This window comes from Mastigoproctus giganteus, chromosome 7 (genome assembly GCF_048544385.1).
Source record: "Mastigoproctus giganteus isolate SK-2022 chromosome 7, ASM4854438v1, whole genome shotgun sequence".
NCBI classification, from domain to species: Eukaryota; Metazoa; Arthropoda; class Arachnida; order Uropygi; family Thelyphonidae; genus Mastigoproctus; species Mastigoproctus giganteus.
In genome coordinates this window covers 123,552,311-123,576,284 of record NC_143581.1, presented here as the reverse complement: position 1 = coordinate 123,576,284, position 23,974 = coordinate 123,552,311, and the positions used below count along the sequence as shown (strand labels likewise).

Below are 23,974 nucleotides of genomic sequence, written 5' to 3'. Positions count from 1 at the left end.
AATCAGTAAACCTTTTTACACACATTTAAAAAAAAAAAAAAAAATCTCATTATTTTAACATTTACTATTGTTACTTGTTTACTGATTTTTGTATTTTATAGTTTATACTTGTTTTTATATCCTGACTTAGTGACCTAATTCATTAGGTCACTGAATGTTTGTCAAGGTTTTGGCGCATTATAGCCCAAGTTGCTGATGCGCCAATAAAATCCAATCAATCAATCAATCTCTACTAGCAGTTGTTCGATAAATCATCGATAAGACCTTCCTTGCAACCTGTCCACAATGCTCTGAGTATTTCATGTCTGACCATATCGTAACTCCCAAGTCCCTTTCTTCCACTACTGACTTCAGTTCAACTACACCAGATGTAGTTGAACTACATCTTGTTTTCTACATCAGCATGTTCGGGAGGCAACTAGAGGGAGTAATACTCTTGATTTGATTATCAGCAGTGATTCTTCATGCATTAAGAATCTGCAGATAAATGAACCACTAGGTGGCAGTGATCACAGTGTGCTGAAGTGGGATTTACTCAAAGAGGTAACTACCATTAGGGGTAAAGGGAAGGGTTATTGCTTCCGTAAAGGCGACTACGATGGACTGAGACAGTATTTAAATTCTATACAGTGGGACCAACTGATGATGTTACCACCAGCAAATTCAAAATGGGAAGCATTCAAAGAACTTATCTTGGAAGCTACTAGGCTTTACATACCAACTAAGAAATATTGTTCAAGGTTTAGGCCAAAATGGATGTCAGATGAACTAATGAGAAGAAAATGAGCAGAGAAGAAAAATGCATGGGATACTTACAAATTAACACATGACACAGAAGCCTATGATAGATACAAGTTGATATGCAACCAAGTTACAAAGGAGGTTAGGCAGGCGAAGGCAGATTACGAGAAATCCTTGGCAAGGGATTCAAAGAAAAACAGAAAAGAGTTCTTTACTTATGTAAACTCTAGAAGGAAGGGGATGAATCAGATTGGTCCACTTGATATTGATTGGTCAACTGTTGATGATCCTGCTCAGGTAGCTAACAAACTAAATGAATATTTTGCATCGACATTCACACATGAGGAGTTATTCAGCAAGGGGAATGCCAGAGGTGTATTCAACTCTAGCAGTAAGCTACAGAATCTTGAAATAACTGGGAGTAAAGTGGAGGAGAAACTGTTGAAGATAAACACAAGAAAGGCACCCGGGGTGGATGGGATCTATCCAGTTATATTAAAGGAGGCAGCAAAGGAAGTAAGCAAACCCTTAGCCATAATTATGAGAGCTTCCTTGGACTCAGGGGAGGTACCCATAGACTGGAAATGTGCAAATGTGACCCCAATTCACAAAGGAGGATCAAAGGCTGACACAAGTAATTAAAGACCTGTGAGCTTAACTTCTGTTCCAGGAAAATTAATGGAGGCACTGGTTAAAGAAGCACTGCAGGATCATTTAGACAAGACTTCAGTTATTGCTCAGACACAGCATGGTTTTGTTAAGGGGAAGTCTTGCCTGACCAACTTGATTGGATACTATGATGCAGTCACAAAAGAACTGGATGCAGGGAATAACTTTGATATTATATACTTGGATCTTAGAAAGGCTTTTGATACTGTTGCACATGGAAGACTGCTACACAAATTGGAGCAGTGTGACATTGGAGGCAAATTGCTGCTATGGATAAAGGGGTGGTTGAGGGGGAGAAGACAGAGAGTGGTAATCAATGGACACTGCTCATTGTGGACTAATGTTATTAGTGGACTCCCTCAGGGCTCAGTGTTGGGTCCATTATTGTTTTCTGTATTTATAAATGATATTGATGATGGTATATCACGCTTAATGTCCAAGTTTGCAGACGATACAAAGGTTGGCAGGGTTGTCAAGGACACTACTGACACTAGGCTGCTGCAACAGGATCTGGAAAGGTTGAGCAGATGGGCTGAGAGGTGGCAAATGAAGTTTAACATTGACAAATGTAAAGTACTACACATGGGAAACAGCAACCCCAGAGCAACGTATCAACTCTGTGGTACTACACTGACAGTGGTAGAGAATGAAAGGGACTTGGGGGTGGTTGTGCAGGCAGATATGAAGTTCTCTGAGCAGTGCAGGCAGGCTGCAAGAGTAGCTCATGGAGTATTGTCAATGATATACAGGAATTTTTCCAGCAGGGATGAGGAGGTGATTATTTCATTGTATAAGGCAATGGTCAGGCCACACCTAGAGTACTGTATACAGGTCTGGAGGCCTCATTTCAAGAAGGATGTAGAGCTGCTGGAACGAGTACAGAGAAGGGCAACAAGATTAGTGAATGGAACAAAGGGGTGCTCTTACGAAGAAAGGCTTAAGTTTTGCAAATTACAGTGTCTGAGACTAGGCACCAGCGAAGTGATCTGATAGAGGTGTATAAAGCATTGAATGGTTTGAGCATGCTAAATGCTGATGGGATTCTTCCTCTCGCTCAGAATAATCACCTGAGAGGGCATAAATTCAAATTGAGGAAAGACAGATGTAGGATAGACGTGCGGAAATTTGCCTTTAGCCAGCGAGTGGTTGGTTGGTGGAACAGACTTCCATCCCTTGTCGTGGAAGTTGATAGCCTAAATAAGTTTAAGGCTCAGCTGGGCAGGTATTTTGAACGAACAGAGGGGTGAAGTGGAAGTGCTTTTTTTTTTTTTTTTTTTTTTTGGCTGATGCTGCATAAGCTTGCTTTCTTGCATCAAATGCCTCTACTAATGCTAATGTATAAGTTATTTTGGGGTTGCTGTTCCCCAGGTATAAGAACTTGCATTTTGTTGAATTAAATCATAGCTGCTACTTTTCTGACCATCCCTAGATCTAGATTACTCTGAAGAAGCTCTGTTTGGCAGTGACCATTAACTATTCTATCAATCTTTACATCATCTGCATATTTAGGACAACACACCTCTATCCCTTCATCGAAGTCATTTAAGAAAATAAAACACAACAGTGGTCCTAATACTGATCCTTAGCAAACCCCACTTCTTACATTAACCCAATCTGAAGAATAACCATTTATCACAACCCTCTCCTTATTGCCATCCTGCTATCCATATAAGGATTTTCCCTGTGATTCCAACCTGTTCCAGCTTATAAAATAACCGTTCATGTGAGACGGAGTCAAATGCTTTGCTGAAATCTAAATAAACAATGCCGAAATTCTTTCTTAAATCCAGCTCACGAGTGACCCTGTCAAAATAGCTAACCAGATTTGTTAAACATGGTTTTCCCTTTACAAAACCATGCTGTGTATCCTCCAGAGTTCCATTTCTATCTAAATGATTCCGAATTTCACCCTTCATTTCCTCCATGATTTTCCCTGCTACTGAAGTTAGACTGGCTGGTCTAACTAATGGGCAGAGAGGGCATATGCTCCCCAACCAAAAATTTGAAATTAAAGAAACAGAATGCAGAAGGTGTTCTAAAAAAAAAACCTCAAAAGTCTGGTCGCCATGCCCCCCCCCCTTACGATGATACCTGGATACGCCACTGAATGATTCAATACTCACTTGCCACCTACCTTAAGATTATAGGGTATTTTCAGTATCATTAATTCCATATTTTTCCACGTCATTCCCATGTGATCATTGACATAAAGGGTTTTTCTTTTTTTAATATGAATGCAAAGTAATTGAGTTCATCTGCAACATCAGCTGGGGTATCTAATATTATCCTACGCAATTACATATGAGTCCAATCTGATTTGTCTTTCTCTTCTTTGCATTTATATTTGTGAAGAATTCTTTATCTGCACTCTTTGCTCTCTTCTTTCCTTATCCCCACTCTTTTCTCTCTCTCCTAGACTCAGTAATAATAGTATAGTGAAAATTTTACTTTGCTTAATTAACCCCTTTCTCCTTCAGAAAATGACGAACCGAATTCAACCTTGGAAGACCAACATGGAACAGAACATCCAGTGTTCTGCAGATTCTTTCCAAAATAAGAAATTGCTTGACTCTAATGAGATTTTAAAAGATAAACTTGAGTCAGCAATTAATGAAATACCTAACTATTCCTGCTAAAAAAAAGCTTAGAAAATATGGACTGAGATTGTCTACAACTATCTCAGTACAATAGCATCAACCAGCATAGAACCCGAAAGGGTGTTTTGTGCCGATAATCAAATATTTACCAAACTTAGATCCAGTTTAAACGATAACACCATTGATTGCTTATGTTTCTTAAGAGCTCACTTTATCCGGACAGGTAGTATGGATGCCTGAACATAACTAAACTTTGTGGTATGAATATGTATTTTTTTGTTTTTAGATTAACTCTATAATAATTTTTTTCAGAATATTTATTATTGTAATAAAAGTTTTAAATAAACATGAAATCAAGTAATTGCAGTACTTTTTTTTTCCATTATTGCACCTATTTTGTCATCAAAATTTATTGAGAAAAATGTTTTGTTTTTAGAATACTGGTATCTCAGTTCCATAAATTAAAAATACTGAAATACCGGTATTAAGATTTTGACTGGTATTGTAAGCCCTACCGGACACCCTTTGTGCTAGTTCATTCTAGGAACTCTGCAGAGCTGGAGCTTCTAGAAAGTTCCAAGGATACAGCTCTCCTTTGTCTTCATCTGGCTTCAGTGCGTTGTTTCTGACTGTGCTTAAAAGTGTTGTAGTTAAATTTTAATTTTCAAGTAATCTTATGTTGTACTTATTTCCTTCAAGAAGGAGCCACTGAGCACCAGAACAAAATGTTTCTATGTAATCTGTATTTCTTATATTATCAGAAAGGTTAGTTAATGGACATTTATTGTGGTTTCTCTGTGCAAGGCAATTAGCAAACACAGAAGTCTGTCTCTAACTGCTGGAGCCATGCATCTAGAAAATTGAAGCTTGTTGGAGTTGTGAACATTAAATTCACCAAGGAGAATTACTTCAATTTTAGGAAAGGTAGATTGGAGAAAACTGGGTTTCAGAATCAATGAACTAAAAAAAAAAAAAAAAAAGTTCAGAGTGATATACAGAGTTGAGATAAAGATAGAGGTAACAGATGAACTAACTTTAAAGGTATTATCTCCAGAATAGGAAGTCTTGGTCAAAGAATGTCTGAGTAGACATATGCATAAGCACTGTGTTTAAAGTGAAACGAATAAGAGAAAATGATTAGGGCAACCGAGATAAGCAGTGGCCGAGGAAATCAATAATTGAGGTTTGATTCTATCAGAATAAGAAAATGGGGCTTAGCAGATAGCAGGTATAAATGGATGTTATTGAGATTGGAATTGAGACTGTCTATTTGTGAAACAATTGTTCTGTTAGACTATTTGGATGCATTGGTGTAGATGAAGTAAAAAAAAAAAAAAAAGTTGGGTTATGGGAAATCACATGTAGAAGTAAATTTTTTTTTTATTTACTGCACACACACAGCAAGAATATACCTAGTTCCATGGCAAAGTGGCATCCACAGTATCCCTGCATACACACCCTGAATTCTCTCCAGTCATGAGCTGTCGTAGAAGCATTGAGATTATGCACTCAGTGATTTTGGATGTCACCTAGAGACTTAACAATAGGTTTGCTCCGGTGGACTAGCTGCCAGCCTATGAAAATGCTTTAAAGCTATACCCTCAATGTAAGAAATAATATTGGTTCTCACCACGATGCCTGTCCCATGCTGTGTTGAGAGAAGTGGTGTGCAGATATTTTTTTATACTATGTGGTACAGTAAGGTTTAGACATGTCTGTTGGATCCCAAATTTGTGTTTATTATTTCTACACTAATTGTGCATGATTTGCACTTTCTTTTATTTTATAGGTAGGTAGACTTTAAAATTAATTTATACTGAATTTTTAGTCCCATCTATTTAATTCGTGACCTACAAACTATTAAAATGGTGGAAACCACCTGTGAATTGGAAATATTTTTACTGAATTGAAATTTTCATTAAAATACTGCTCAGTTAGTGATGGGATATTGTGTTTATCTTATTTCAATAATGAAAATTATGTACTTACAGCAGTTTTCAATTTTAAATCTGATTTTTGTTTCCTTTCATTTGCAAATTCATTTCTTCATAGCATTTTTCTTTTTTTTTTTTTTTTTATATAGGGGCAACATTGGAAATTATAACTGATAGATCACAAGAAGGATCACAATTTGTTAAAGGTTTTGGTGGAATTGGAGGTAAGGATTATATATATTTTTAAGTTATATAGCAGTGGTGGCCAAACTTAATAACCTTAAGGGCTGCACAAGATCATTGTTGTCATGTCATCTATGCATGTTTGCATAGGTGACTTATAAATAAAATTCAAGATGTGACTTAACCATCACCTTATACAGTGGGATAATGATCTCCTTATCCCTGCTAGCAAAATGCCTATATACAGTCTAACATGGTTATAACGAGCATCAAGGAACCAATAAAATTTCCTCATTATAACCATTACTTGCTATATCCTTGATAGTGGAGATGGGGAACCCCTGGGGCTGTTAAACAATGAACACTTCATATCAGTGATGAGTTAAATCTACTGCCTATTTTATTTATTTATTTTTTTTGAAATTCTCAATAACTTTATAAAAAAGATTCAAAAAAAAAAACAAAAGGAATATTAGAGAGAAAAAAATAATATATGTAAGTGTATACCTACATATTATTGTTATTAATATGCTTGTATAACTACAATAAATACAATACACTTAATAAGAAACAATTTATTTGTCTAATTTTAAAACCATACACTTAATAATAAAAATGATTTAAATTAGTCTTTATTTATGAATCTTAAAATTGATGTTTGTTTTAAAGATTTCACTTTGATATTTCTTAAGTTTCCCCTTAAAACACTCAACGCGTTAAAATTATCATTACTTGCCTCAATTCCTTCAAAAAAATTGACTAATATGTCTATTGCACCTTCAGCTTGTGAGATTGTGTCGGCACTGATTTTGATTCACTTTCAGTTGTCATCATATCATCATCACAATCATTGTCTTTGCATTTACACCTACAATTTCACTCTCTGTAGGAAGACCACTAGTTAATAAGTTGTCATCAACTCGGGAAAGGAGGTGTCATAACCTTTTTCCTGCTAGAAAAATTCCTGTATGTCATTGACAATACCCCATGACCTGCTCTGGCAGCCTGTCTGCATTGCTCAGAAAACTTCATATCTGACTGCACAATTACTCCAAGGCCTTTTTCATTTTCTAGCACCCTAAGTGTAGTACCAAACAGTCGTACGTTCTTCTGGGGTTACTTGGGCAGTACTTTGTAGTTGTCAATGTTAAACTTCAGTTGCCACTTCTCAGCCCATCTGCCCAAAATTTTCTAGATCCTGTTGCAGTAGTACAACTGTTGTAGATGTCTTCGTCATTGAAATCTTTCCTGATTTCTGCCCAAACACGGTCAATTCATTCATTTGCCATTATTGGATCATTCTTCACTAATTTTTGCATAAACGGTGCAAATTGTCACGTCCTAATTGTTTATCAAATTTTTCCGCTTGAGCCTTCAAGATCGGACCATCTATTGAAAATCCAGCACTTCTTTGTGTGGTGAACCATTAAAGCAATGCTTCATCAATGTTTGTAACCTTGCACTTTCTATTTTTTTTTTTTTTTTCAATTATGTTCTTTTCTAGTGCTGGTGTGTAAACCTCTTTATCTTCCACAATGTCGATACACTTGAAGAGGACAAAGAAAACTTTGTAAAAAGTTCAACATTTTTTGCACCATGTTCTATCTATATCTAACTCACGAATAATTTTGACTTTTTCACGAATCGAGAGACACTTTCTTTTGTTAGTAGACATGATTCTGAAGGAAGGCTTCGTTTCTAACTGATTTTACTTTAAAATCATAGTTATCTGCATACAACATTCTTAGAAGTCCCGAAATAAATTTATGGTTCAGTGAATACAAGACAATCTGTAAATAGGATAATGCCACAGAGTAGTAACATACCTTACTTCTCTGTGGGTAATGCAACAAGCGGAGCACCGTTTCACAAGGTCATACATAAACCAGCCGCTAAATCTGGTGCAATGCGGGTGGTCATAAAAGCTGTCGCCCTTTTCATTTTTGTTTATTCCAAGAATTGGTTTTTTTTTTTTTTTTTTTATCCCGAGTAGTTAAGAACGTTTGCATAGTTACCAAAATTTGTTCGGTATAACACGTGTTTACATTACACGAATTCGATCATACACGATTTATAAATAGGGTAACGATATCATATATAACACGAACCGAATTCGCTTATGCACGATTCGCCTTTGTGTTTACAAGAAATGGCAGTCGAATGCAGAATCACCCCAACCAAACGCAACACGATAGGAATGAAGAGAAAATTCTGAAAATGTATTTACGTTTTTTATATCAGCGAAGGGGAAACACATTTCACCATAATAACGTAAAAACCCACACAATTCCAGCTATTGGTATTATTGCAAATGCAGTTAGATCGAGTTTACTACCAGTTTATAACAGATTCCACTAGCAGGAACGTAACTGGAAATTTATTGTTTTATGGTAGTAACCCCTAGAAATGTGCTTTAGTAAAATGTGAGGTGTTAATTAATAGTGTATCTCTGCATTTACGGTGTTGTTTATTCAGTTGCTACACATGTGCAGCTTTGTTTATTGTATCAAGCGTGCTTGGTATCTTTGTTTATTGTATCAAGTGTATCAAGCGTGCCTTCTCGTTTTGAAATTTTGCTTTATTCCCTAAAAATGAGTAAAATACTTAAAAGGTGTGAAAAGGAAGCGTCCTGGTGAAGACACTACAGATTCAGAGAGAAAAAGAAAAGCAATATCGATAAACAGAGTCGGACTGGGTCAAAAATTCTTACCTGGGAAAATTTATAGTGGCCTCATACTAGCGTTTATGGCCAAAATCACACCGGCCTCCCGCCCACCGGGGTTTCCCTGGTAAGGCTTATGGCCCGTCCGCCTCTGTCGATAGAGAAAAAATATGAAATTGTGAAATGCTTTGAGCGAAATAAAAGACCATGTGATATTGCACGTGCTACAGACCTAAATGAGGCATCGCCGAGAATTACAGAGAATGCAGAGAAAATAAAAAAACTTTCATAGCAGGAACAACTCAGTGTAATTAAAATCCATTAGATAAAGACACAAAAATTGGAACGGCTGTCATCTGTTTGGATAGAAAAATCAAACAAAAAACAAGTTTGTTTACTATAGAAGCAAAAGAATTAGCAATATTTTATTACGTAATAGTCGTAATAAAATACGTAAGTATTTTATTACGATTATTTATTGTGTTTGTTAATGTTTTGGTTACAAATGTGTGTTCAATCTTGGGTGGTCGGCACCTAACCCTATTTTTCCCATAGGGCCTGTTGTTCATATTGCACGAAGGTTTCTAGGAACACAACTATCGTGCTATACGAGGACTGACCGTATGCGTAAATTAAAATCATTATGGCTTTTTGTTCTTTACAGCCGTGATCTCATTATTTCCATGCTCGTTATAACCAAGTTCAACTGTATTTATAATGAACCCCCATGAGTTAGCTAAGCACCCCGTCTACTCCTTGAGCTTCATGTCTGACTGCACAATTACCCCAGTTCTCTCTCTTTTTTTTTTTTTCTTCTACAGCCCTCACTGTGGTACTGCACAGTTGGTATGATAATCTGGGTTTACTGCTACCCACGTATAGTAACTTGCATTTGTTGATGTTAAACTTAAATTGCCACTTTTCGGGTGGCAGTTGAAGTTTAACAATGATTTAATTTTACTGTTGTAACCACCCTAACAACCTTCGTATCATCTACAAAATAGATATTAAGCCTAATATACCTTCATTGCTTATTCATAAATACTGAAAACAATGCTAGGAAAGTACTCCCTGGAGAATTCCACTAATAACAGTAGAGCAGAAAGAACACTGCCCACTGATAACTACCATCTTCCGTTCAACCATCCCTTTATCCATAAAATTATCTTTTGTATCCGGTTTTTTTTTACTGCATCATTGCCAATTAGACTGCTAGTCAAAAACAGTATCATCCCCTAACAAATCCTTGCTGAGATTGGCAGATCATTGCATTCCTGTATAGATGGTGTTACGTCATTAGTTCTTTAACCCCTTCCCGGAGGCGCCTCCGTAGCCAGGTGGGAAGGAGCAGCAGTGCGTAGCACACGCTTCTTGATTAGACCGGGGTTCGAGCCTGTCACCACCAAATATGGAGGATGCGGAAAGGTCAGGGAATGAACACCGCATATCCCGGAGCAATATGGCCTTAGTTGCTAATGCTCCTAAAAACCAAACAACAACCCTTCTCGGAATTTTTTTATTTTACAGATTAAAAGTATGTATCATGCGAGAATGCTCATTGATAGTTTTTTTTGTGTTTTTATAAATTTGTTAGTAGAAAATACACGAGTAATTAACCCATTTGGGCTATCTCGTGTATGCCAAAAAGTGTGCAAATTATACAGATTTTTTTAATAAATTAGCACTTGAGTTAAAAGAAAGGAACAGAAAAACACTCTTCACTACTCATTATATAAATAAATTTAAAAAATCAAGCGGAATGCACAAGTCGTAACCTCCCACCACAAGTGATAATTATGAACTGACTACATTCTAACACATGGCTGCTGCAAGTGGATAGGCAAGGTTCAAGAGAGTGGCACAATATTTTTCGATATTGTTTTCTAATTGGTTAACGCTTATCAGTATTCAGCATTTAGGATGGCACATTTTATTTTGCTTACTGGTGGCACATAGGAATGTGCGCTACTGTTCTGACATTGCTGTACAATAAGTAAATATAAGTAAAATGAAAGCCAGTCGTCTGCTGCCGGGCATAAGAAAATCCCAAGAAATCTCGGGATTTATCTGGCTAATGAAAAATCAGCCAGATAAATGCCAGAGAAAATGTTTCAATCGTAAATTTGGAGGTATTATTGTTTGCTTCTGGTATTTCATGTAGTTCCAAATAACTTTTAAAACTAAAAACGAAATATCTCAGATAATCCATGAAGGGGTTAATCAGTAACACCATCATTATCCCTAGAGCAGAAGAATTGTGATGCATTTGGACATCTACAGTCTATAAAGACCTCCCCTAAATCCAAGGATGCGCTCCCAGTTATGGCTAAAGGTTTGCTTAGCTCATTTGCTACCTCTTTTACTATAATTAGATAGATTTCATCTGCCCCGGGTGCCTTAGTTACATTTAGCTTTTCAATACTGACTTCCACTTTTCTCTCAGTTATCAAAAAATCATTTAGCTCGCTTTTAGAATTTGATATGCTTCTAACATTCCCATTTCTGAAAATTTCTTCATATGCAAATGTAGATGCAAAAGATCTATTAATTTGTTAATATAAAGCAGTCTTTGCTACTTTTCTATTCCAGAATGCAAAGCCTTAGCTTTCCTAACCCACTCTGAATACAAACTAATCTTGACAGACTAGTTTGCATTCACTGTAGGCTTCCATATCACCTGATAATTTATATGCATTCCGTGTTTTTTTTTTTTTTTTTTTTTTTCTGCCACCAGTCTCATCAGTTCTTCTGACATCCGTTTGTAAGACTGCCTTGAATGGTATCTCTTAGTTGATATAAAAACCATAGTAGCTAATTTACTTCCCTGAAATATGGGTGAAGGTGTGCTTTACCTCCTTTGCTGCCTCCCTTAATATAATTGGATAGTTCCCATCCACACCAGCTGCCTTTTGTTATGTTTAACTTTAATTTCTCTCCCACTTTCCTTTCACAAAATCACAATATTCACTTTCCTTTCCTCAGTTATTACAAAATCAGTTAGCTCCCTGTTAGAATTTAACTTCTGGCATCCTCTTCTGTAAAGAATTCCTCATGTGTGAGTGTAGATGCAAAATATCTATTTTTGTCAACAATTTGAGCAGGGTCATTGACAGTTAAACCACTGTCTAGTGGACCAGTGTGATTAAACCCATTCCTTTTAGTAAAATTTTCTTTACTTAAATAAAAAGCTTCGCTGTTTTTCTTTGCCAAAGACTTCTCATAATTTACCTTTGTGACTTCATCGCAGACTATTTGTATCTATCGTAGGCTTCTGTATCACCTGATAATTTATATGCATCCATGGATTTTTCTTCTCTGCCATGAGTGTCATAATTTCATCTGACATCTTTTAAGGGCTACTCCTTACTTTATCTCTTAAGAGAACAGTATCTCTTAATTTGTATAAAATACCTAGTAAGAGGCTTGTACAATTACTTCTCTGAATGCTTCCCATTTGGAAATTTGCTGTTCATAACGTCATCAGTTGATCCCACTGCACAAAATTATAAAACTGAGACCATTGTAGTCACCTTTGCAAAAGCCCTTCCCTTTGACAATAAGTAATTCCCACCTCGTGTATTGTGATCCTTGCTCCCCAGTGATTCTTTTACTTGCAGATTATTAATGTATGAAGAGTTGCTGCTGGTAATCAGATGAAGTATATCACTTTCTCATTACATCTCTAACATGCTGGAGTAGAAAAGAGTCATCCAGTAAATCCACGTCTTACTATTGTGTGAATGACTAACCCACATTCTGGTCAGTATCTAAAAAGTTAAATTTCTCCATAAGACATTGATTTACTGGTCCACCACAATCTGTATTCATTCATTACTCTTCAGTCGTTAGGCCTGTAACACAGTCCTACTGTCATTTTTGTTTTCCTAGTGCTTGACACACTAAATTGACTGAACATTGGACTTAAACCCTTCCCAGACTTCCACTAGATATAGATTCCACATGCTTCTTAACTAAACTAAGTGCATAATTTCCACCCATGCCTTTCATTCTCTGTACATTTTTTAACTCCCAGTGTTCGAATTTTCTGCTCCTTATGTCTGAGTAACGATGTCTTCAATATCCCTACAATTGGGGGACACCCCCAATTGTGAGACAAATTGCACATCCCTTAATTTATTCCTAACTTGTCTTTTTCTATGCGTTACCATGTGCTACTTATGTAAATCCTCCGATTTCCTACTCTTAGTATCAGTATCAGTATTATGATTAGTATCAGTGTACAACATCGTGGACTCTATAAAGCCTCTGTATGTTGCAGGAAGTATGTTGTTCAATGCTAGGATTACTTCCTGTAGCTCTGCAATAGTCTCTGATGGTGGAGGATCCAAACTCCTGTTCTGTTGAAACCCAGAGATGTTCTATGGAATTCATATCCAGCAAATTTGGCAACCTTTGGAAGTCAGTTCTGTGTTCAGTATACCCATCTTGAACAGTACAAACTGGTACGTGTTGGGATTACTGGAAAGATTCTAAGATGGATTGCAGGGCAGAAGGCAGAGGATTGTGATCAATAGATATTCTTCAGACTGGTGTAATGTCAGAAGTGAAGTTGAGCCCCCGAGGATCAGTTCTTAGACCATGTTTGCCAAGCACTGCGACACATGGAAACTTGGTAAGGAGAGATCATGGTGGTTGAGGGGGGCCCGCTGCTTCACTTTGCCTGCTGCTTCAACTAGATGGGTGGTCCTGTGATGGTAATTTATATGCATTGACACAGTTGTCCCTTGCACGTTCACCTGCAAGGGACAACTGTGTCAATGCATATAAATTACCATCACAGGACCACCCATCTAGTTGAAGCAGCGGGCAAAGTGATGTGGGTATGGTGTCTGGGTAGTCCAGGCATCCTACTCCTGAGTGCATTTATTGCTTGCCGAGTAGTGGGCATCCTATTTGGGCACCATGGTTGGTGGGGTGCCCAGGCACTGAACCAAAATAAAAATAATCTCCACGAATCCTGATAATATTTTTTATTCTGTGGCCCCTATTAGAAAATCAAAGAGAAACAGAGAATGTCAATACAGGAGGAATACCATGCACCACACAGAACACTAAATTCATCAAGAGGTGTCTTCTTAGAGTGATAGCTCATTAAGGCCATATCCCAAACCCACTACAATGTCTTAAATGCCAGAAATATGGGCCTGAATTGGAGCATCTTCCTATGCTTGGTGCAGTGCGAAAGACCACAGCCACCAAACCCACTTGTGTCAAGGTGAGCGCCCTGCACTTAAGGGCATGCCAAACAAGAAAAAGAAATACAATGACAAAGCAAAGCCGGCTGCAGAGAAGCATTCAGTTAAACTGATATGACAATCCTGCCAAAAGAACCTTTTGCTTGCATTGCATGCTACTTACTGAACACCCAAAAGCCAGTACAAAATACTCAAATCAGCTGCCACTTCTATGTGAATGCCACTTACTGTTCCACTTCTAACTAAACCAAATAATACAGAGAAGACCAAAAAACCTGACTCGCTTCTCACAACAAAAGAAAAAAATGGAGATAGAGGTGAGGGAAACAAATGAGGATGCGGACTTTGAATATTTTTTGGAGGAAGATATGGACACTGGACAATGTCCATACTTCCTCAAACAGGATAAAACAGTCTGAGAAAAGCAAAGCCTTCGGACTTTGGAAGCCCACAGATTGACCTAGCAGATCTAAGTAATGTCCACATTTAAATTTCTGCATAGGTTTCCTTCTATCTGCTTGATCTATTTGCCACCTGGGAATGGCATTCCCAAGGCAAGATCTTGAGGATCTCATCAAGCAAGTTGCTGTCCCCCTTTTATATTACTGTGGGATTTCAAGTGCTACCCCACAGAGTGCTACTGACATCACTGGAAGGGAATGGATTATGGAGCATATACTTGAAAAGAATCTTGCTCTTTAAATATGGGCTCTAATACACATGACTACCCATATGTTTACTGCCATTGATCTTTCCATCAGTTCAGTTTCTCCATCCTGTGTGTAATGTGTACATGGAAGGTTGAAGAAAAACCTTTACAGTAGTGATCACTCCTTGATAATCCACCTTTTGCAGTGGGAGACCATGACACTCATATAGGATGACACTGTGGAAGGCAATCATATGTTGACTGTAATGCCTTCAAACATCTGACAATGTTTAATACCACCATGGCCAACCAGAAGCCAATTAATGATGCACTAAGTACGTCACAGAAAGTATTGTCCAAGCAGCGGCAATTGCAATTCCAAAGGCATCAACTCAGTTTCCACCATTTCCAAAACCATGGTGGAATGCAGAATTCACAGCAGAAAGAAAGATACAAAACAAGGCAGGGGAATATTTCTTAAATATCCTACCAGAGTAACTTTGTGTTTGGCATAAAGGTCTTCTAATTCAGCCTCCATCTTATGCTTTGCCAGCTCCTTTTTAGTATTAGTATTAGTAACGGCCGCATGGTGCAAGAAAGCCTATGGCTTATGCTGCACCAGCCAAAAAAAAAAAAAATCCGAACAAAACAATGATAAAAACAAAAAATAAATAACTAAATAATAATAATTAATAAATAAAAAAAATAAAATAAAATATAAATAAAAAGGAAATTAAACCTATCATCCTATGCGCTTCCCTTACCTGAAAGTACTATCCAGATGACCTTTGAATTTCCCCAAACTATCAGCCTCCGCTACCCATGAAGGCAACTTATTCCAGTAATTTATAACTCGCTGGCTAAAATAAAACTTCCTGCAGTCCAATCTAAACATTTCCCCCCATAACTTGAATTTATGTCCCCTAGTTCTAGCATCATTTATAATCTTGAAAATTTTGTCCTCATTCATTTTACTGATGCCTCTCACAGCCTTAAACACCTCAGTCCAATCTACTTTAAGGTGTCTAGTTTCCAAACTCTGCAACCCACATATTCGAAGTCTTTCTTCATAAGGACGCCCTTTTGCCAATCTCACCAGGGGAGTTACCCTTCTTTGCACCCTTTCAAGAAGCTCTGTCTTTCTTTAGGTGCGGTCTCCATACTTGAACACAGTATTCCAAGTGTGGTCTAACATAAGCCTTATAAAATGGGATTATCACGTCCCTATCTCTACTTGCAAAAGTTCGATAGATCATCGATAGAACACCATGGGCCTTCCTTGCAACCTGTTTACAATGCTCAGAGAATTTCATGTCTGACCGTATCGTAACACCCAAATCCATTTCCTCCAGTACTGGGTTTAGTTGAACTCCAAGTGAATAAGTTTTTTTGGGATTACTGTTTCCCAGGTGTAATACCTTACACTTTGTTAGATTAGAGCACAGCTGCCATTTTTCTGACCATTCTTGAAGTCTATCTAGGTCTCTCTGAAGAAGCTCAGCTTGACAGTGATCATTAACTACTCTACCAATTTTAACATCATCTGCAAATTTAGACATCACGCCCTCTATCCCTTCATCAATGTCGTTTATGAAAATTAAAAACAACAGTGGTCCTAATACTGATCCTTGGGGAACCCCACTTCTTACATCAACCCAATCTGAGGAATAGCCATTTATCACAACCCTCTGCCTCATGCCCTGAAGCCATCCTTCTATCCATCTAAGGATTTTCCCAGTGATTCCAACCTGTTCCAGCTTATAAAGCAACCGCTCATGTGGGACTGAGTCAAAAGCTTTGCTGAAATCTAAATAAACAATGTCGAAATTATTCCCTAAATCCAGCTCGTGAGTGACCCTTTCGAAATAGCGAACCAGATTTGTTAAACATGATTTTCCCTTTACAAAACCATGCTGAGTATCCTTGAGAATTTCAATTCGATCCAAATGATCCTGAATTCCACCCTTGATCACTGCCTCCATGATTTTCCCTACTACTGAAGTCAGACTGACAGGTCGATAATTTCCAACTTCACTTTTAGAGCCACCCTTATGTATGGGAGATACATTTGCACTTTTCCAATCCAAGGGAATCTCCCCAGAGTCTAGTGATGCTCGCATAATTAGCCTCAATGGTTCAATGCACTCGCTTGCCGCCTCTCTCTCTTAAGATTATAGGGTATATTCCATCAACTCCAGGAGCCTTACTGGTCTGTAGGCTCGAAAGTTTTTTCATTAAATAATCTTGCGAAATTTCAATATCATTAATTACATATTTTTTAACTTCGCTCCCACAATTTCCCATTGCCACAAAAGGCTTTTCATTTGTAAATATCGATGCAAAATAACTGTTGAGTTCATCTGCAACGGCAGCTGGTGTATTTATTACTATCCCCTTTCCCTTACGTAATGGTCCGATCTGGTTTGTCCTGCTCTTTTTGGCATTTATGTATGTGAAGAATTCTTTATCCCCCCTCTTTGCTCTGTTTGCTAGTGATTTCTCATAAACTGCCTTTGCCTGTCGGACCTTTTCTGTGGCTCTATTACAGATCACCTTGTAGCTGTTATAGGCTTCAGTACTTTTTATTGCTCTGTAACCTTTCCATGCCACCTTTTTCTGCTCAAGTAATGTTGCAACTTCACTATTCATCCAACTTGGAACCCTTCTCGTGGAGTATTTTTTTTAATGGTATATACGCATTCAAGGCATCTGTGATTAATGTTTTAAAAGCGTACCACAGTTCAATTGTATTCATTCTCAGCGCGATATCTACCCAGTTAATAGAGGCCATGTAGTACCTTAAGGCATCGTAATTTCCTTTTCTGAAATTAAAACCCATTCCTTTGCCTTTTACTTCTGCTACCTCTCTCGTCATCATCCACCGTAGAACTCCGTGATCACTTCCTGCTACTGGTTCTACTGTCAGCCCTGTTATGTCATCTGATTCATGTGTGATGATGAGGTCTAGGATATTCTTTTCTCTAGTACTTTCCCTGACATGTTGATACAAATAACAGTCATCTAGTTGATTTAAAAATTTTGTTCCCCATGGCGAGTTTCCTTTCCATTTACTCCAATCAATTAGAGGCAAATTGAAATCACCCATAATAAGGCATTGACACTTACTTGCCCATTCCATTTGCATGTAGAGGCTTTTGTCATAATCTTCACAATCACCTGGTCTGTAGATTACTCCTACTCGCATTCTACCTTTGTTTCCAACTATCTCACACCATACAAACTCTATACTAGCATGTGAAATGTCTGAATCCGGGAAAGCTATAGTCGCACTCAGGCTGCTTCTGATAAGAAGCATTACCCCACCACCCCTTCTATCTACTCTATCCTTCCTAAATACATTATACAAGCCGTACTGAAACTCATCATCCCCAATTTCCGGGTGGCACCACGTCTCTGTAAGCCCTATTATGTCCGCGTTACTTGTTTTAACCAGCAGTTCGAATTCACTCATTTTATTGACGACACTTCTAACGTTACTGTATAAACAATTAAGATTTACTGTTCTTGTATATTTAACAACCCTAACACAACCCTTGAAGTTTTTTAGGCTCTCTTTCCTGATATTAGCTACCCGCTCACGTGAAATGTCTTTGCCCCCAGAACATCTAGATAATACGTCCAGTTGGGGTAACAGATAAGAACTCTTAAGTTTTCTTTCTGACTGCTCACTGCAGGTAATGGTAGATGGCTCTCTGTCTTCTAACTTCTCCACTAATGCTGCTCCTGTTCAGTTCTTTCTCCCTCTTGTATATTAGTGACCTTCCACTGACCAGAAACGTATCCATAGTTTTGCTGTTGATAGCACATTGCATTCCACCTTCCAGTTCGAGAAACCTTGCCCTGCCCCCAGCAGCGTCAACTTCTCAAATATCTGCTACCAATTCTTTAAATTCTGATCTCCAGTAGGGCAAAGATAACTTGGTTGATTTCAATCCTTCCTGACTTCTATCCTGAACTCAGTACTGTCTTATCTCGCAAAAAGAATTCTTCTCCTATGCTTATCTTCAATGACATTCCTATTTCTAGGCACGATCATATCTCTGTTGAGAATTATCCTGACTTCTAATCTCTCTTGGCATAAGCATATTACAAATATTGCTTCCTTTGCATTTAAAAAACCAAGTTTTCTCTTCACTCTTACTCTGAACAAATTGTAAATCAGCCCTACCATGGAATATTATTCCCACATCTAGAGTGGTGTCCCCAAAACCTGTCTCAGGCTTCTAGATTCCATTCAAAAGAGGGCAGTTAGAGATGAGTCATTCAATACATATAAAATATGTACAACATATTTTATCCAAGTGTCCACATTATAGACACATGCATGTGTTTCATATTTTACTGCTTTTAGTCATCTGACTGGGTGTACCATTGACCGTGTTTTTTACATGACATCCTTCGCAAGGCATGAAAAGTGTCCGAATAATTAAATGTAACAGGTAACTGAGGCAACTCATGAAAATATTCACAAATATGAGATGAGATGGCGCCTCCGTAGCCAGGTGGGCAGGAGCAGCAGTGTGTAGCACACGCTTCTTGATTAGACCGGGGTTCGATCCCATGACCACCAAATACGGAGGATGCAGAAAGGTCAGGGAATGACCACTGCATATCTCCAGAGCAATATGGCCCTAGTTGCTAATGCTCCTAAAAACCAAATAACAAACAACAAATATGAGATATAATAAAAACTATGCCATTTTACCATTTTTGGTAATTCACTACATAGAAACATGATGCTAATGCACTAACCTGTAGTTGAGTATCTAGTATTTCCCTGTGAATAATTTTAATAATAATAATAAAAAATAAGATAAAAATTTGATAAAATGAAAGGAGTTTTTACAAAAAAAATTCTCTACGTAACTATTGGAGTTATAAACTTTTTATCTTTGCATCAGGAACAGTATCATTTATTTTTTGTTTTGATAACAAAAAACGTTGACATTCTTCCACATATAAACCTTAAACCTTCAAGGGTTGTATTTTAAAACATTATTTAAAAAAGAGAACGCTGATTTAAATATATTGCATGTCTACAAAACTTAACTATTCCTTACTAGTACAAAAAAAATGAATTAGAAATGTCTGTTTGTGATGTTATTGACTTTTAAATTTACAGTGTAAAAAATAGCTACTAGTAATATGAGAATATTTTGCTGGTCTACACACTTTAAATGTTTTTAACTTTGAGTTTCCAATATAAAATTTAAAATCTCCACATACACTGAAAGATGATTTAACAGTAACAATACTGTTTATCATTTAAAGTTGTCTGGTGACAATTGATATAAGAAAAAATGAAGCAGCTTCACACAGAAAATAAACATTATGAAATAATTTGAACTTCTGGATCTGAGATAAAAAAAAAACTTTGGCTTAGGCCCAGCAGAATTTACATAATTTTATATATTAACATCTTTCATTCTCAATGTTTGCGGACTTGAATCTATGACTTACTCCTCATAACTGAATCATTAATTGACAATTTTTTTCTCCTTTCATTTTAGGTATCCTCCGTTATCGAGTTGACTTCCAAAGCTTAGAAGTAAATGATGGTGTAGATGACTTTGATCTAGATGATTTGTAAATGACCTCCTGACGTACTGTGATCAGTACGTGATCTGTTGTTCAGTTATGCATAGCTGACAAACCAAGCATAATCTTCCTCAGTATCAAGTTTCAGGTAAAATGGAAGGGACCTTGTGTTGAGTGATATGCATAGAAGGCTTCAGTTTGTAAAATAAAGTGCTTTATATGCTCACTTTCTCTGTTGGACATCTAAATCTGGTTGCTGCCAGAAAAGTCTTTCTGTACTTGGTTATGGGATATTTTTAGGAACAAATAATGCCCACTACCCTTCCTGCTTAAAAGATGAACTAAAATTGTCAAATATTTGCCTTCATAATTAAGCCTTGACTGGTAAAGTCGATCTGCCATAAATGAACAGGTTAACCATTGTGCCTATTTGGCTTTTAAGGAAATGTTTTGAAAAGAACATCAAGCTCTGCCACTGAAATCAGTTGAGCTCGGTCCTGTTATCAATAAATGGTGCAGTGAGATAACTGCATCGAAGAAGTAAAATGTGTATTGTCTGTATAGTGAAATATTGTTACTTCAGTATGCAGTACTGAGTGGTACATCATATAGCACACACGAATTTTTGGCATTTCATAACCAATTTAAAATACTTTCTTCTCTAGTCTGATGCAGGCTAGAAATATCAAAAATTGTGTAATCTCAAAGGAAGTTTTATAATTGTTATAAAAAAATATGAAAACAAACTTTGGATTAAAATATTTTTCTTTTTTTCTGTTGTGTCTACTACAATTTAAAACCAACACTTATTTTTCCACATCTACACATATCTATACAAATTGCATGAAGTTTTTGTAAAAGATATTTCAAATATTAAAGAAGCAATACTACATGGTTTTATATAAATCAGACTGCTTAAGTTTCTTACTGACAGTTCCCCTCCCCCTTTCCTCCAGTGGTTTATGTTAAATTTTTGATTGCCATGATCATAACTATGGCAGATTTACTTAGTCTCCTTTTATATACTGCTTACACAACAAAGTATTTTTATTTTATATTTCTTTTTTTAATATAGTCTTTCTGTGCTTTTTTTGAAGTACCTTCTAGTGTAGTTGAACATAACATCCAAAAGCAAGTCTGGAGCCAAATCTGTCTGTATGAATTGTGCTCAGTGAATTCATAACAGAATTTGTTAAATTTTTTTTTCTGCATCTGACAAATAAAAAGCAGTACTCAAATCTGATCCAACTGTTCTGGTTGCTAGTTATGTAATTAGTCGCAAAGTGGACTGATCATTTCCATTTAAGTCCTGTATGTTCTTAATTATTGAATCTGAATGTCAGAAGAAGTGAGAATGAAAAATAAAAATATTAATAACCAGAACAATAGCACACTTATGATAACATAATCGTGTGGTGTACTGGTTATCACTGGTGAAACGTAAAGACTACTTTAAAGAACAATGCCTATGCTAAACTGGTGGCTAAATTAAAAGAAGTTGAGGCAAATGCTGGCAAGACAAGAATTATCTGAGCATTCACTGAGATTGTGAGTTGCATACTTGCAACCCAACAGAGCTGTTTCTGATTATGCCTGGGCTCCTGCATGCATGGAAATTCCATTAAATGTGCAATCTAATGTTGCTTTATAGAATATTATAGTATAGTATAGTACAGAGTAATTAAAATAATTCAAAACAGGGACAGCCAACCTGCAGTATGCATGCCATTTGTGTTCCACCTCCAAATTTGTAACATAAGTAACAATGTAAAAATTCATGAAGTGTCATAACATTTCATTTCTTGATAACATAAATTGTACGAGTGAAAAATCAGTAAAGCTAAACACGTGCTGCTTTCCAAATTTTGTCATGTCCCAAAGGGTGCATGAAATTTTTGCATTTTAGCAGCTGTTTTTATTGTGATTCTTTCGCTGCATATATTAATATAATTGATTAATTAAAATATAATTATGGAATAATACATTTCTTTGTGCTTGTTTTGGAGACATGTTCAAAGCTTTGAAAGCTGATAACTGGCCTGGTTGATTTCAAAATATGCTTAGTTTTAACACATTTTGAAACATGTTCCCTATCCCTTGCTTCTCAATGTGGGTATCTGTGTGCTGAAGGGACCCTTCTTCCCAAGTGATGCTACTGGTATTTCAGATTAGCATCACTGGAATTTAACATCAACAGCCCACATGCATGATTCCTATGGCTAACATAGCTGCTAGCTCTCTGGATTTGACAGAGAATTGGTCTTTTTTAATTTTATTTTATACCATCTCATTGTTGTACTATATTTTTCAGAGCTCAGTTTTTCCTGTCTTCTTTTTCTTTCACAAAATGATAGTAAAACTACATTGAAATTGTAAATTAAAAAAAACAGAATTTCTGCTTATTTCCTTTAAAAAATTGGCAGTCATGTGTTCTAATCTACATTGAAATAGAAATGAATGATAATAAGCATTGTTCTGTGTATGTGCAATCATTTTATAGTACTTGGGTGACATGAAGCTAATTAATCTTTCAGTAAGGTGCACGAAATAAGACAGTTTCAGAAGGAATACTCAAGATTGTAAAATCTGAAAAAGTAACAGATATCAGGTTTATATGCAGATTTAATTTTTTTTTTTTTTTTTTCTTCCCGAATTTTCCAAGTGGGAGTAATCAACAAACTTTTTAAACAAATAAGCATGAGGACAGTGTTGCAACCTATAGAAATAAATGCACAAAAATATATAGATGTAGTATCTCATAGTAACAATGATGTTAATATGTTCCAAATATTTATTTTTGCATCTTTTGTCAAAGAGCAATCTTCCACTGAGTTGTGCTGATCATACATGCACATTGTTCAGGAATGTTTTCCAGTAGTGAAATAAAGTACTCAGTTATGGAAGAATAAAAACAATTAATCATTAGCAAAATTGATAGGGAGAGAAGTAACAGTGATGCCTCTAGAAATGAACCATTTTTGATTGCTGCAGATGGCAGTGATCATTAATCCAAGCTATATCACTGTGGTGAAAAGAGAGAGAGAGAGAGAGAGAGAGAGAGAGAGAGAGAGAGAGAGAGAGAATGTCAAATGAAAAGCAGTATGCTCTCAGTGCCAGCACTGGTAGGCATCTTCTGAACAAACTGAAGGCATGTAGGATTCCTTAAAAATAAACTGTCTGACTGTTAATAATGTACCCGTTATGATAAGACTGGAGTAACAAAGGTAATGGAGTTGAGCACTTGGCAGTAGGCTGTCATCGTCATCTTATTAATTTGTGTGCTGAAAGGGGAGCATATCTTTGTGAAAATGGGTGAATATTTGAAGGACATGTCTACTATTTAAAAAGAAATGCTAAAAGGAAATATTGAATTAAATAATTTCAATTTAATCATGCTAGCGAAGTAAAGAAATTTTGAAGCATGTTTTTATACATTGGCTGTCTTTGATTAAATAGGTAAGTAGAATAACAGTAGCAACCTTTAAAGAGTATTTAAAAAAAAAGAGGAGTGGTGAGAAAACCATATAATTATGGAATAATACAGTAGCTACAAAATCCATGTTAGCTACAAAATCGAACATACGAAAATTACAACAAATTAGTACAGTTACGAAGTACCGATAATCTAACGTCTTAATATTAGTTGTGGCAAATGATGCAAGAAAGCAAGCTTATAAAGCATCGGGAAGAAAGAAAAAAATAACTTCCCACATAACCTGTCCATCCCTTCCAAAAGTTTGTCTCGTTCTTCCTTAAATTTATTC

The 23,974-nt window shown here is 36.7% G+C and overlaps 1 protein-coding gene across 1 annotated transcript in view; it reads left to right on the top strand.

The window, feature by feature from the left end:
- Positions 1 to 20,832, top strand: part of eRF1 (eukaryotic release factor 1) — a 323,744-nt gene extending 302,912 nt beyond the window's left edge. Inside the window, exons 10-11 of the mRNA XM_090377890.1 lie at positions 6,091 to 6,165; positions 20,183 to 20,832. Of these exons, the coding sequence (XP_090234016.1) occupies positions 6,091 to 6,165; positions 20,183 to 20,262 (155 nt within the window). The 3' untranslated portion in view covers positions 20,263 to 20,832. The remainder of the gene's footprint in view (positions 1 to 6,090; positions 6,166 to 20,182) is intronic.
- The last annotated feature ends 3,142 nt before the right edge of the window (positions 20,833 to 23,974 follow it).